General features: G+C 58.5%; 2 protein-coding genes across 4 annotated transcripts in view; one reads left to right on the forward strand and one right to left on the reverse strand.

Moving 5' to 3' along the window:
• The window catches only part of THRA (thyroid hormone receptor alpha), a 25,047-nt gene extending 19,749 nt beyond the window's left edge, over window positions 1–5,298 (forward strand). For both annotated transcript variants that reach the window (XM_061391692.1, XM_061391695.1), the window contains exon 8: window positions 539–5,298. In XM_061391692.1, the coding sequence (XP_061247676.1) occupies window positions 539–789 (251 nt within the window). In that variant the 3' untranslated portion in view covers window positions 790–5,298. The remainder of the gene's footprint in view (window positions 1–538) is intronic.
• Window positions 4,198–11,968, reverse strand: NR1D1 (nuclear receptor subfamily 1 group D member 1). Of its 2 annotated transcripts, none has more exons than XM_061391690.1 (8): window positions 11,308–11,968; window positions 8,128–8,469; window positions 7,759–7,847; window positions 7,516–7,660; window positions 6,523–7,160; window positions 6,046–6,231; window positions 5,347–5,557; window positions 4,198–4,691 (listed from the first exon to the last, which is right to left on the reverse strand). In XM_061391690.1, exons 1-8 carry the CDS (start codon window positions 11,336–11,338, stop codon window positions 4,492–4,494), a joined length of 1,842 nt encoding a protein of 613 aa, XP_061247674.1. In that variant the 5' UTR covers window positions 11,339–11,968; the 3' UTR covers window positions 4,198–4,491. The 2 variants fall into 2 exon arrangements, with proteins under 2 accessions (XP_061247674.1, XP_061247675.1); XM_061391691.1 differs by lacking the exon at window positions 11,308–11,968 and adding an exon at window positions 10,221–11,253.
• Between the last annotated feature and the right edge of the window lie 588 nt (window positions 11,969–12,556).

Here is a 12,556-nt window from a genome sequence, read left to right on the forward strand (position 1 = left end):
CCACCTCTCTGTCCCCCAAGCTTATCCCTGTCCCCAGGCCCATCCTCTGTCCACTGTCCCCTGCTCTGTCACCCATCCCCCTCTGTTCTTCTCTCCAGGCCCATCTCTAGCTTCCCATGCCCTCTTCTCCTATCCTGGTTTCATTTTTCACCTCTGCCCCGCATCTGCTGTCTGTCTCTCATAGTCTCCTTTGTTCCCCACTTCTGACTCTGTTCCCATCCACCTTCTTTTCCCCTCCCTCCTCTGTTCTCAGAACCCCCCGTCCCTGCCCCCAACCTCCTCCTACTCCTCCACCCAACCCACCTCTCCACCCCCTAGGCCTGCCTCGTCTCCTAGTCTCCTCTCTTCCCAGGCCCACCTCTGACTCCTCTGTCTGCTTTACCTGCCCCTCCACCGGCTTTGCCCTGCGGTTGCCCCACACTTGCCCCCCACTTGTCCCCCGCCCCCGCAGAATGCATGTTTTTCTTCATTCTCCCCCAGCCTCTGGGCCTCTGCCCGCCCTCCACCCTCTCAGCCTCCTGCCCCTCCTTCCCTGCAGACCGCTCGGGCCTGCTGTGTGTGGACAAGATTGAGAAGAGTCAGGAGGCGTACCTGCTGGCGTTCGAGCACTACGTCAACCACCGCAAACACAACATTCCGCACTTCTGGCCCAAGCTGCTGATGAAGGTGACTGACCTCCGCATGATCGGGGCCTGCCACGCCAGCCGCTTCCTCCACATGAAAGTCGAGTGCCCCACCGAACTCTTCCCCCCACTCTTCCTCGAGGTCTTTGAGGATCAGGAAGTCTAAAGCCTCAGGCGGCCAGAGGGTGTGCGGAGCTGGTGGGGAGGAGCCTGGAGAGAAGGGGCAGAGCTGGGGGCTGAGGGAGACCCCCACACCTCTTCTCTCCTCCGTCTCATCCTTGGATAGATTCAGCTCCCCACACACACCCCCACACTGCCCTGTCCCTCCTCAGAACCTCCAGCCCTGGGACAGGGCAAACAAATGAACTTGCCATGAAAAGGACAGTGTGGGAGGGGGGCGGGGGGACCGTGTCCTGCAGTTCCCAGGACCCTGTCCTCGGAGAAGGTAGGAGAAGGGAGGGAGAACTAAGTGCAGACAAGCCATCTTGACCGTAGGGGATAGAGGAATGTGGGGTGGGGGCAAAGGCCCTCACTCACCCCCTACACACACACAAGAGAGAGCCCCCTCGCCCAGTCTCTTGGCCTAGGTCCCCCCTCCAGGCTGAGGGCCTCTCTACTTCCCCAGATGCCTGGTGCAAAGAAAGGCTTGGCTTGGCTCCTCCCCTGGAGGTTAAAAATTACAGTCATTCTAACTGCACTTTGGAAACCAGGCAAGGGGAGAAGATAAATGAAGAAATACTAGACAGAGGAAAAAAGAGCGAGCGACTGATAGAGAGATGATATTAAGTTATTAACTGAGGCTGGCCAGAGGGGAGGACCCCCCTCCCACCCCCGAGCACTTTGAGAGCTGCCCCTCCTCCCCCCAAATCAGAGAGAACTGCCCCCATCCACCGTCAGGTCCCCAAGGGTAGGGCTGCCATCAGAGCTGTGAGTTAATGCAGCAGGGTCCTGGCCACGCCCCCTTGCCTTGCCCCTCCCTCTGTGCCCTTTGGCACCCCCGCCCCATACTCCCTCTGCTCTCTGCCACTCGTGCCCGCTGAGTTCCATCTACCTCTCACTCTGGATGCCAGCTGGCCCCTCACCAGCCTGCCCTGCTGCCCGCACAGCTCCCCTTTCAAGTGCCCAGCCCCGGGGGCCTCTCCCTGTCACCCCCCTCCTCTTCTGCACCTTGGCACCCACACAGGAAAAACTGTGGCTCAAGCTCCCGCCCTCCTCACATCCTGCAGTATTAGCTACGATCCAGATGCTGCTGCCCTGGGACGGGGGTGGGGGGGCAGCATAAGGGAGGCGAAAGGGGTGTGTGTGAGCTTCTCCCAGAACCTGCACACCCGCAGGCCCCTGTTCCCATCCGTCTGCTGGGTTCTCTCTAACCCCTGCCCTCCTTCTTTCCTGCTCCCACTAGCACTACCCCAGACTCCAGGCGGGTGGGCCCCGGAATGGGGTGCTTAGATCAGTGGCACTTAGTCGAGGCCCTGGGGGAGAGGGCGGTTGGTGCTCCGCCTTTTTCCTTTGAAGCTCTTCAGGCCAGCCGCCCCTGTGCCCCTGGGACCCCTTCCCCCTCTTCTTTTCTCTAATTCAGGGACTTTGGCTTGAGCCACCTCCCACCCTCCTGGTGAGGAGTGCTCTGTTGGTCTGCACTTGGGTGAGCTGCCCTCCTCCTCCCTTCTTTGCCAGTGCCCACTCCGCAGGGAAGAGAGGGAGGGAGGAGGTAGCCCTCTGAGGGTGGGGGAGGGGAGGGCGGGGAGGGACAGAGCAGACCGGAGGGCCCTGGGCTCAGGGCTGCATGTCGGCAGGGATGGATGGGTGGACATAGATGCCCCCGGAAGCCATGGGGAATGGGGCAGGGGGCGGGGGGAGGGGTGCCAGGGCTTCCTGCGCTTTGCACTATTGGGGCAAAATGTCTTAAGCAGTGGGGAACCTGCCACCCCACCCTGACCCTCAGCCTGCCACAGCCCCCTATACACATGCACACACATGCGTGGACACACACACGCACACACACACCCACACCCACGGGAAGGCAATGCTACGCTGCCCATCGGGCCATGTCCTTTCCCCGTTCAGGTGTTCCGCTGGGGGTGGAGGCCTGGAAGAGCAGTGCTGTCACCTGTGCGTGCGCCTGCCCCGCCCCCTCGGGCTCCTGGGCTGCCCGTGCCGCCTTTGTCTGTCTCAGTCCCCATCTCTCTTCTGGGGTCCTGATTCCTGTATTATTCCAGTCCCATGGATAAGCCCTCTCATACCCCCCCCCACCCCTGGGGGCCCAGTGGAATTCCTGACCTGTCTGCTGTCTCCCCGTCCCTGCATCCCCACCGCTCCCTGCATCCCCACCGCCACGTCTCCATTCCCGTTCTCAGCCATGCACATGGTGGAGAAGAGGCCTCCAAGAGGCTTGGCCTCTTGCAGGCACTTGGGAAACCCTCCCTACCCACCCACCCCTGCCCAGTCATATGAGCTGTGATCCCCCACTCCTCCCCGTAACCCCTGACCCCTCCCCCCACTCTCAGTGAGGTGGGGGGTGTGTGTGTGTGTGTTTTTCTCTGTGTGAATGTGTGAGCAAGTACACGTGGTGGGGGAGGAGCTGGGGGACTCAGGAGTGCCACGCACCTGCTCTAGACGGGCAGCCAGCCGTCCCAGTCCCTGCTTTGGAAGTGGGGGACAGGGCCCTCTTCTGGGGGCCATTGGTGCTAATGAGGGGGATGGCCTTGATGTGGGTGCTCAGCCTGCCTTCCCCAGTATTGGCCCGGGGCGCTAGGGCAGGCAGAGTGGGGGCAGCAGGTGCAGTATTGGTGGGAGGAGGGGCTGCTGGGACGAGGAGGAGGGGGCCAGGCCAGGACAAGGGGGTGCCAGAGCCATGACCACTACCCCGCCCCCACCACCCGCCTCTCCATCTCAGTATTCCCCCTCCCATCACTCATAACACACATACCTCATCCAGCCTCCTCCCTGCTCAGACCTGGGGAGGGTGGGGGTGGAGGAGCCCCTACCCCTTCCCCTGGCGGCGGGTCTACAGGGCTGGGAGAGGGCGGGGCGTGTGACACAGACACCGTCCAGAAGGGGGACAGCAACTCCTGCCCTGGGAGCTCCTGGGTGGGAGGAGGGGGACACTTCCCTGCAGGCGCTACTGAATGTATGAGAAGCTGGTGCTGGGGTGGGGGGAGGGGGGCTGTGGCCAGAAACAGGGAAGGCGGTAGGTCCCTTCCCCAGGGAGGGGTTGGGGCCAGTAGGGGTGACCTGGGGGCTCCTACTTCTGCCCCACGTTGACAATCAGTGTGTCTGTTATGTGCGATTTTTCACCCCGTTGTGTTTTGGGTCAGGATTTTAAAGAAAGATATTTTTATGGTAATTGTTGCTCGTCTATTTTACTATATATTTATGTAATAAATATATGATGAAAATAACCCCCTTGGGCACCCCCCCCCTTAGACTTGCGTGCTGTTTCCCTGTATCCTCCCATCTGCTGGCAGAGTACCCACCCCCAAACTGACCAGATGGAGAGGTGTGCCCCCAGCCTTGGCCATATTTCCACCACCCCCTCCCCCTCCCCCCAGAACGAGCACACACCACAGAAGCCAGCTCAGCTGTGAACTATTGGATTTGAGACAGGAATAGAACAGATCGGGGGGCTAGAGAGAAAGAGCGGGGTTGGGGGAGAGTGGTTTAAATAGGGGAGGCTGGGGAGGTGCAGTGATGGGGGAGGGAGGCAGGTATTTACAAGAAGGCTCGGGGGGGCCAGAGGCTCATCTTGGAATATTTTATAACAATATAAATAAGATTCTGGTTTGCTTTTCCTTTTCGTCTCGTAAAGGAGAGAGAAGTGCAGAGTTCGATTCTGTACAAGGGGGCAGCGGCGGAAGGCCGGCCGGGCGGGTCACTGGGCGTCCACCCGGAAGGACAGCAGCTTCTCGGAGTGCATGTTGTTCAGGGTCCGCAGGTCCGGCAGCTTGAGCAGCAGCTTGGTGAAGCGGGAAGTCTCCGAGGGCCGGTTCTTCAGCACCAGAGCCCGAAGAGCCCGCAGCAGCGTCTCCTGGAGCTGCTCCACCGAAGCGGAATTCTCCATTCCCGAGCGGTCTGTGGGGAAGACGACAGCAGTGAGGCAGACTCCCTGAGCTCCTCCGACTCTGACGAGGAGGAGGAGGACGCGGAGGTCTGCGAGGATGCAGCGGTGGCCACGCAGCCTCCCCCTGAAGCCCCTCAGAGGGCCGACGGGGAAGGGGCGGGAGGGGGAACATAATGCCCTCTCCCAGGCCCTGACCCGAAAGCAGGAGATGCCTGCAAACCAGGAGCCCAGGCTCAGCAAGGCCGGCCCCCTTCCCGCCCCACCTGGCCACTCTCCCCTGAACAGGCCCAAGAGGGCCCTGGCTCCCCCGCTGCTCTGTGGTTCCCTCTGCCTGGGACGCCCTTCCCCCTCCTCTGCCTGGCAGTATCTCTACTTGTCCTTTGAGGCCCCACTCGAGTGTCACCTCCTTCCCCAGCTCCCCAGGCAGAAATAGTTGTGTGTGCTCCCAAAGCCCTTGGTTCATGCTTCTACTGTGACACTTATCTCACTGTTTTATAATTAGTCGGGCATGAGTCTGTCTCCTGAGCTAGACTGTGTCTGAATCATGTCTGTATCTCCAGTGCCCGGTGCAGGGCCTGGCCTAGAGTAGGTACTCCATAAAAGGTGTGTTGAATCGAACTGCGTCCGCCTCCTCCCCGGTCAGGCTCAGGCGAGAGCCTGACCTACCTGCAGAGACGAGCACCACCGCGGTGAAGAGGCCCAGCTCCTCCTCGGTAAGCGCCAGGGAGTTGAGCTTCTCGCTGAAGTCGAACATGGCGTTGAGCAGGTCCCCCATGCCCATGGCGCCGAGCTCCTGCAGGCTATAGGTGGTGCGGCTCAGGAACATCACCGTCTGGTCCTTCACGTTGAACAGCGACGCAAAGCGCACCATCAGCACCTGAAGCGGGGACAGTCGTCCTGGGTGGGGCGGAAGACTTGCCAAATCGCCCCTACCCTTTTCTGAAGGGGTTACAGGTGCTGCCTTGGATTTCTCAGTCAAGACCGGGGCTAGTTTCTGAGTGGTCAGTGAGGCGGAGCGGGTGGAAGGATGGGGAACATCCCACTGGCTTTGGAATCCAGAGGGCCTGAATCTGAGTCTCAGTCTTGTCACTCCCTGTGACCCTGGGCAAGGCCCTTCGCCAAAGTGAATCTGCTCATGCCTAGAACGGGGGGTAGCGCTGTATTCTGAAGTGTTATTTTACGGTAGCAGGATGTGATTAGACCCCATTTGAGATGACATAAGTTCCGGCCATCCACAGGCAGGACTGGGTGGGATTCTGCCCCTTCCTAATCACTCAAGAGTAAGGTGGCCCCTGCCCACCCCAGACCCCCATTCTGCTGGATCCTTCCCAAGGTTGAGAGCAGGGAGCCCAAATGGTCACTCACCTCAAAGGTGCCAGCCTTAAGCAGGGTGACCTGGTCGTGCTGAGAAAGATCACGGAAACCGGGGATGTGCTTGGCAAACTCTACCACCTCCCGCACAGCGGGTGTGAAGCTCATGGAGAAGTCCTCCCAGATCTCCTGCACAGTTCGCCCGCTGCGTCCATGCGGGTACATGTTCATGGGACATGCCTGGAAAAGGGAAGGATTTGGGGAGGGGAGTATGAGCCAGGCCAGCTCAGATGGGCTTCCCTAGCGGGGCTGGGCCCCAGATTCTGCCTGGGTTAGCCTTGTGGCCTTGGAGCATGGGTCTTTCAGGTAAAGCAGCAATCAAGTGCCAGGTGGAGATCAGGGTTTCCCAGGCAGAGCCCCTCCTGCAGGACTGAACATCCTCTCTACACTTAGCCTCCATACACACCCAGCGACCCTGTGCTCAATCCGTTCTCCCCAGCCCCCTGCCCACCTCACCCCCAGTGCCCTCACCAGCAGAACGTTCTTGGAGTTGCCCTGCCGCGGACTGTTGACAGGGGCTTCGCCTTCGGGGGCTGGGTACACGTGGGTGGGGCACAGACGGTGCCCATTGCTGTTGGGCTGGTGGCAGCTGTGGTGGGCAGCGCCGGGGGGCCAAGGAGGAGGGTAGGAGGAGGAAGCCTGGCGTAAACTGTTCAGGGCCTCGTTGTGACGCTGGGCGGCCATGATGTTGTCATTGGCAGGCGGGCAGCCCTGACTTTCCCAGCGATGTGGGGTGGTGGCCGGACGGTTGCCCGAGGCATGGTTGGCATTGAAGTTGCCAGGTGAGGTGCCCAGTTTGTCATGGGCGTAGGTGAAGATCTCGCGGTGGGCCCGGGCTACCTGGGATATCACATCCTCCACTGTGGGCTCAGGACTTGGGGATCGAGGAGGCGTCAGCTGCTGTGGGAACTGGGAGAAGCCCACCAGGGGTGAGGGGGCAGGGGCTGGGGGCGGTGAGGGGCCCATGGGGCCCGGGGTGGGGTGCTGGGTGGGTGGGGTCTCCAGTGGGCACTGGCTGCTCAGCTGGTTGTTGGCCAGGTTCATGGCACTCTGCATCTCGGCCAGCATCCGCTGCTTCTCCCGTTTGGGGATGCGCCCAAAACGCACAGCTGTGACAGGATGAGAGCAGTGTCAGGAAGTTCTCACGCGCACTCACATGTTTCTCTTCCTTCCTCCTGAAAGGGCAAGCCCCCGAGGACTTGGGGTTCCATATCAAAACTAAAACCCAGAAGGCCACACCCATGGAGGGGGTTTTCTAAGTAGGGCTTGTGGTAGGAGGGGACCAGAGAAACTAACTGGGAAAGAAGTGTGTGTTTACCCAAGCCCTGATGAAATATGGCTACCCCCTCCGCAAACGAGACGCACAGTCTTGGGACTTTTTAAGGGAGGGACTAATTCAGAAACCTCGAGTGGAAGAAAGGGGGAAGGTGCGGGGAAGCTGGCGGGGCCATGGTGCTGCCTCACCATCTCGAGACATGCCCACGGAGAGACACTTCTTGAAGCGGCATTGCTGGCAGCGGTTACGATTGATGCGGACGATGGAGCAGTTCTCATTTTTCAGACACCTTTTGTACTGGATGTTCTGCTGGATGCTCCGACGGAAAAAGCCCTGTGGAGCAGGGCAGCGAGTGAGCATCTTGGTCCAGGCCAAGATGTGTCCTGTGTGAGAGGGTCACCTGCCCCTGCCCTTCCCTCCCCTTGCCTCACCTTGCAGCCCTCGCAGGCATGCACGCCATAGTGGAAGCCCGAAGCCACGTCCCCACACACCTTACACAGCAACACCATGCCATTCAGCTCTGAATGGAAGAGAGGGGAGGCAGGTAAACGGGGGTTTCTGAGTGGCCAGAGAGCTGGAGGTTTTCTGGGCTGGAGACTGGGTGGGGGGAAGAGCTGAGGAGGAACTTCAGAATCTAGGGGGCATTTGGATGACCAGACGGGGCCAACAGCAGCTGGTGCAACTCTAGGAGAAATCCCTGAGGCCTGAGTAGGCCCTGGAATAACTGTCACATGAAGATCAACTCCCCACCTAGACCTGGACACCTTCCCTTCCCCCAAATCAGCTGGAAACTGACTCACTGGTGATGTTGCTGGTGCTCTTGCTGGGAGACACTCGGTTACTGTCTTCCAGGGCCACCTGTAGACCCCCTGGGGGGCTCCCATTATAGAAGGAAGAGGACGACGATGACGAGGAGGAAGATGAAGAAGAAGGAGAACCATCATCACCCAAGCTGGGCGGAATGCTCCCAAAAGAGCGAGCTGGGTCCTGGGTGAGGGAGCCAGTGGGTGATGGTGGGAAGTAGGTGGGGCAACCTTGGGTCAGGGACTGGAAGCTGCCATTCGAGCTGTCACTGTATAGGGATTCAGGGCTGGTGCGGTTTGGAGAGGAGCCACTGGAGCCAATATAGGTGATGACGCCACCTGGCAGGAGAACACAAGGGAAAGGGGTGTCAACTGTTGGGCACTCAGAAGTTAACCATGTGGCACCCCTACTCTTGGAGTCCCCAGAAGAGCCACAATAAGCAATTCCCCAACATAAACCAGACATGGCCATCCAACCCCTGCAACTCTTGGCAGGTACATTCTGCATCTGCCTTGCGTGTGAGGTACCTCCCTAGAGGCATGACCTCTGTGATGCTCTGTGGCCATCTCACATATGTACCGCTCCCCCCACCCCCGCCCTGGATGCCTTCCTTTAGAGTATCAAACGCAACTAATGACTTAATTGTCAGCAGCTGACCTGGGGATGGGAGAGCAGCTGAAAACCATTCATAATGCACAAGCTTCAAGAAAAACAGCCCAGCTGCCGATTTTAATACCAACACCATTCCAGGGATGAGACCATGGAGGGGCAGCTAGCCAACAGTGAGAACAGAGGTCTTAGAAGAATAAAACAATTACATTCTCTCAAAACTGAAAGACATCATCTCCAAAGGTACTGTTCCCCTGGCCTCCAAAATCAAGAGTCAGAGTAGGCTCTATCTCTGAATCCAGGAAGGGCTTAACAGTATGAGCTGCAGGAGGTGGAAGTGAAGAACAAACTGTCCAGCCTAAAGCTTTGGAATTCCCCCTTCTAGATCTCTCCGCCTGGTGACAATGACCTTGGCTCTCTAACCATTCAGGGACTTTGGCCCTCTAGTTATATTGCCAACCAGATGGCCGAGTTCCCATTGCATTAGCAGGATAAAAAAGCGACCTGTCTGCCACACCTTTGGCCAAGTACCTCGCTTGGCTTGCCATCGGTGGGGTGGGAGAAGGGAGGATCCCAGGACACGGGTGAGCCGACACAGGCCATGCCACCGTGTCTACAGAGGCATGTCTTGCTCACCCACTGACACACACTAAGTTGGGCAGGGCCGCCCTAAAATAGCTCAAGGTTGGTCAGGGTGAACCCAGTTCCCTGTAAAACAGTTGCACAACAGATCAGCTCCTACAGTTTCAGGGTTGAGGTGGGGGGATGGGATATTTATTTGGTGGTAAATGAACCTGACCTAGTTCAGCCATCCCCCAAAAGGAAGTAAGACTTTCATCCAAAGAGACTTCCAACCTGGAAGGAGGGGCACATTCAAAAGAGTCTGGTTTTAGATCTAGATCTACCACCAACAACTTGATTTGTGATCTAGAGGAAATCAACTCCCTTCTCAGAGCCCCAGTTTTACTTTCAGTGGGGAAGAGAAAAGAAAGATGAAAAGAGACTATATCCTTTCAGCTATGTTTCTGAGATCTAGTTGTTTTCATGGTGGTGGTTTATTCCCTAAGTCGTGTGATCCCATGGACTGAAGTCCCCCACCACGCTCCTCTGTCCATGGGATTTCCCAGGCAAGAATACTGGAGTAGTTGCCATTTCCTTCTCCAGGGTATCTTCACCACCCAGGGATTGAACCCTGGTCTCCTGCATTGCAGGGAGATTTTTTACCGACTAGGGAAGTCCTTAGGAGGCAAGCTGCTTCTTGTTTCGTGGGGGAAGGGGTAAGAGTGTTGGCAGGACTAAGAGAAGAGATGCTGGGGAACAGAAGGAATTTGTATTGTGGAGAAGCTGACTCTAAAGGCGGTAAGGTGAAGTAGGTGCAAGGACAATAAATTGAAAAGGAGTGAGGAGAAAGCTAGATGTGAGGTCTCTTTGAAGAGTGTAAACATGAAGCCACGAGAGGTCAGGGATGACTCCGTCTTACTCTGCATCGGTTATGGCGAAGGGGGGCCCCCCTCCGACAAGCGGACAGGAAAAGGAGGCAGGCGGGGGCGGTGAGTCAGCCCAGCTTCACCCAGATCTCGGCGGGGCGGGGCGGGAGCCGGGCCCTCAGCCGGCCTCACGTCCCAGCTCCACGTGTGACTCTTGCACGTGGCTCCCCAACGAGGAACCCCAGTACCCGAGGCTCCGCCCTCTCCACTTCCGTCAATCGGGAGCAGTAGCCCCGCCCCCGTCCCGCCCCTCCTAGGAGTCCCGGGTCGGGGTCTTGGGCTGAGCTTCTAACACCGGCTGGGTCGGGACTACAAGGGGAGGAGAAGAGGCGGAGGGGGGAAAAATCACGCGTTGCCGGGGCAACCGGGGGGCGGAGCTCATTATGTAACGGGGCCGGGAGGCACCCACCAATGGGGTGGCGGCCACGGCTTCTGCTGAATGAAAACAAACGCAGCACGTGGGCCCGGCTCTGCAGCCATGTGAGCGCTCCCGGCTGCCTGGGCGCTCTGGGTGTCCTCCCTGGGGCAGAGCACCACTCTTGGGGCTCCTCAAGTGCCACTCCCTACTGTCACTGAGGGTTCCCCAATGAGATCCGACCCATTTCCCCAGTCCCTCCTGCCTGGAACCCGGGTCGCCCCTCTGCTTCTCAAGTTCCTGCGGACTAGAAGGGAAGAGGAAGATTGTAAAGAGGGGGTCCTCTTTCCGAAAAGTCCAGGCATGCCACAGCTGCAGCGGGAGGATAGATGGGGGCGTTTCAGGGCACTGCTCCAAAACTCCTAGTTACTCTAAACTGTTCATCTCACCACACGTACCCACTCTCTCCATTCCTTCCTTCCCCGGGATCTGAGTCCTTCTAGCTAAAGGGAGCTTTGGGAGTCTGAAGGGTGACGGTGGGGCGTTTCCGGGCGCATTCCCAGGCCGAACAACCCGCTGTGGAAATCCCAGCCCCATGTCCATCACTAGCAAATCCCCTGACCAAGGGAGTCCCCAGTCCCTTTCAAAGTTCCTCTTGTTCCAAGACGTAGAGGAGAGGAGACAGTGACAGAGAAAGAATGATGGTAGCAAAGGAATCTTAGTACCTGTGTTGTTGTTAGAGTCCAGGGTCGTCATGTCTTCACTGGCTGACAGCGGTCATTCAAACTGGACCTTGACACAACTGGAGGTTACAGTTGCAGCTGTCGCCCCCTGGGCACTGGCCGAGGGCGGGGAGTGGATCCCCGCGGCTCACGATCAGGATCCGAGGCACTCTGCAGCAAGGTCTTGGCGGGGCAGGACTGCAGCCCTGAAGAAGGGTAGAACGCTGAGGCACCGAGGTCTGTTTTGCATGGGAAGAGCAGAGAGAGTGTGGGGGAAGGGGGCGGAGGGAATCAGCCTGCAGTACTTCTGGCTAGAAGGTAGCAAGGAGGGTCGGGTCTCTGCAGTGCACGGGGTGCCACTGCCTGACGACTCCGCAGCGCTGCAGGGTATCGAATCTGGAGCTCCTTGTGCAAAAGTCCCACAGGGAGAGAGGCTGCAGTCAGGAAGTAAGTAGGTGATGGGGAGAAACAGGGCACCCAGGCGCAAAGAAGCGAGACGTGTGCCCTGCTACGTTCCCTCGGCAGCAATATTTCACTCTGCCAATCTCAGCCGCCTTTTGCCCCAGCCTTTTTCCCTGGGACAGAGGGCTCTGCGCAGGCGCCAGCAACCCAGGGTTCCCGGGCCGCACGCGGCACTGGAGCAGGTACCATGTGATCCCAGGGAGCGCCTCGTGCCCCAGTGACACACTTTTCCAGCAGCAGGCACGTTGAGCTCGGTGCGCCTGCGTAAAGCCGAGGCTGTCGGGATATGTAGTCCGTTGGCAAAGTGGGCGGACTGCGTTTATTTCCCCATTTCTGCCTTGCACAAGCTCTTGCTGGAACCGGGGAGGAGCTGCGAGCCTTGTGGGGTGGAGTGCGTTGAAGAGTCAGGGTGGCGTGTTTGGAAAGCTTGTATGGCAGAGGCATGTGAATTCCTGGGGAGGGACTGACAAGCTTGGCGGCTCCCTGGGAGATCAAAGCTAACAGCCCCTTTCTGCAAATCTTGCAAACGTGAGGGCTTCACGTGATTGTGGGACTGACCCTGCCTTGAGGTTAGTGGCCACACGAGAGAGAGATGATAGGGGAGGGAGATAGCCCCACCGTCAGGAGCTTAAGCTCCTGCAGAGCCAAGTCCTGAGAGGGAAAGGAAATGTGACCCCTTTTGCGTTCTACTCCCCTTTGGGAAAGGAGTTGCCATAGGGGTTGAGGATGTCCCTGGGGACTCCCTGTTTGCTTATATGACACCACCCCACCCACTCAAGGTGACTTGGGG

Source organism: Bos javanicus, chromosome 19, assembly GCF_032452875.1.
Source record: "Bos javanicus breed banteng chromosome 19, ARS-OSU_banteng_1.0, whole genome shotgun sequence".
In the NCBI taxonomy this organism is placed as follows: Eukaryota; Metazoa; Chordata; class Mammalia; order Artiodactyla; family Bovidae; genus Bos; species Bos javanicus.

Coding starts and splice junctions, on each gene's coding strand:
- NR1D1 (XM_061391690.1), bottom strand. CDS start 11,338: ATGACGACCCTGGACTCTAACAACAACACAG. Junction 7,661..7,758: donor ATGCCTGCGAGGGCTGCAAG/GTGAGGCAAGGG, acceptor CCTGCTCCACAG/GGCTTTTTCCGTCGGAGCAT. Junction 7,161..7,515: donor CGTGGGCATGTCTCGAGATG/GTGAGGCAGCAC, acceptor ATCCTGTCACAG/CTGTGCGTTTTGGGCGCATC.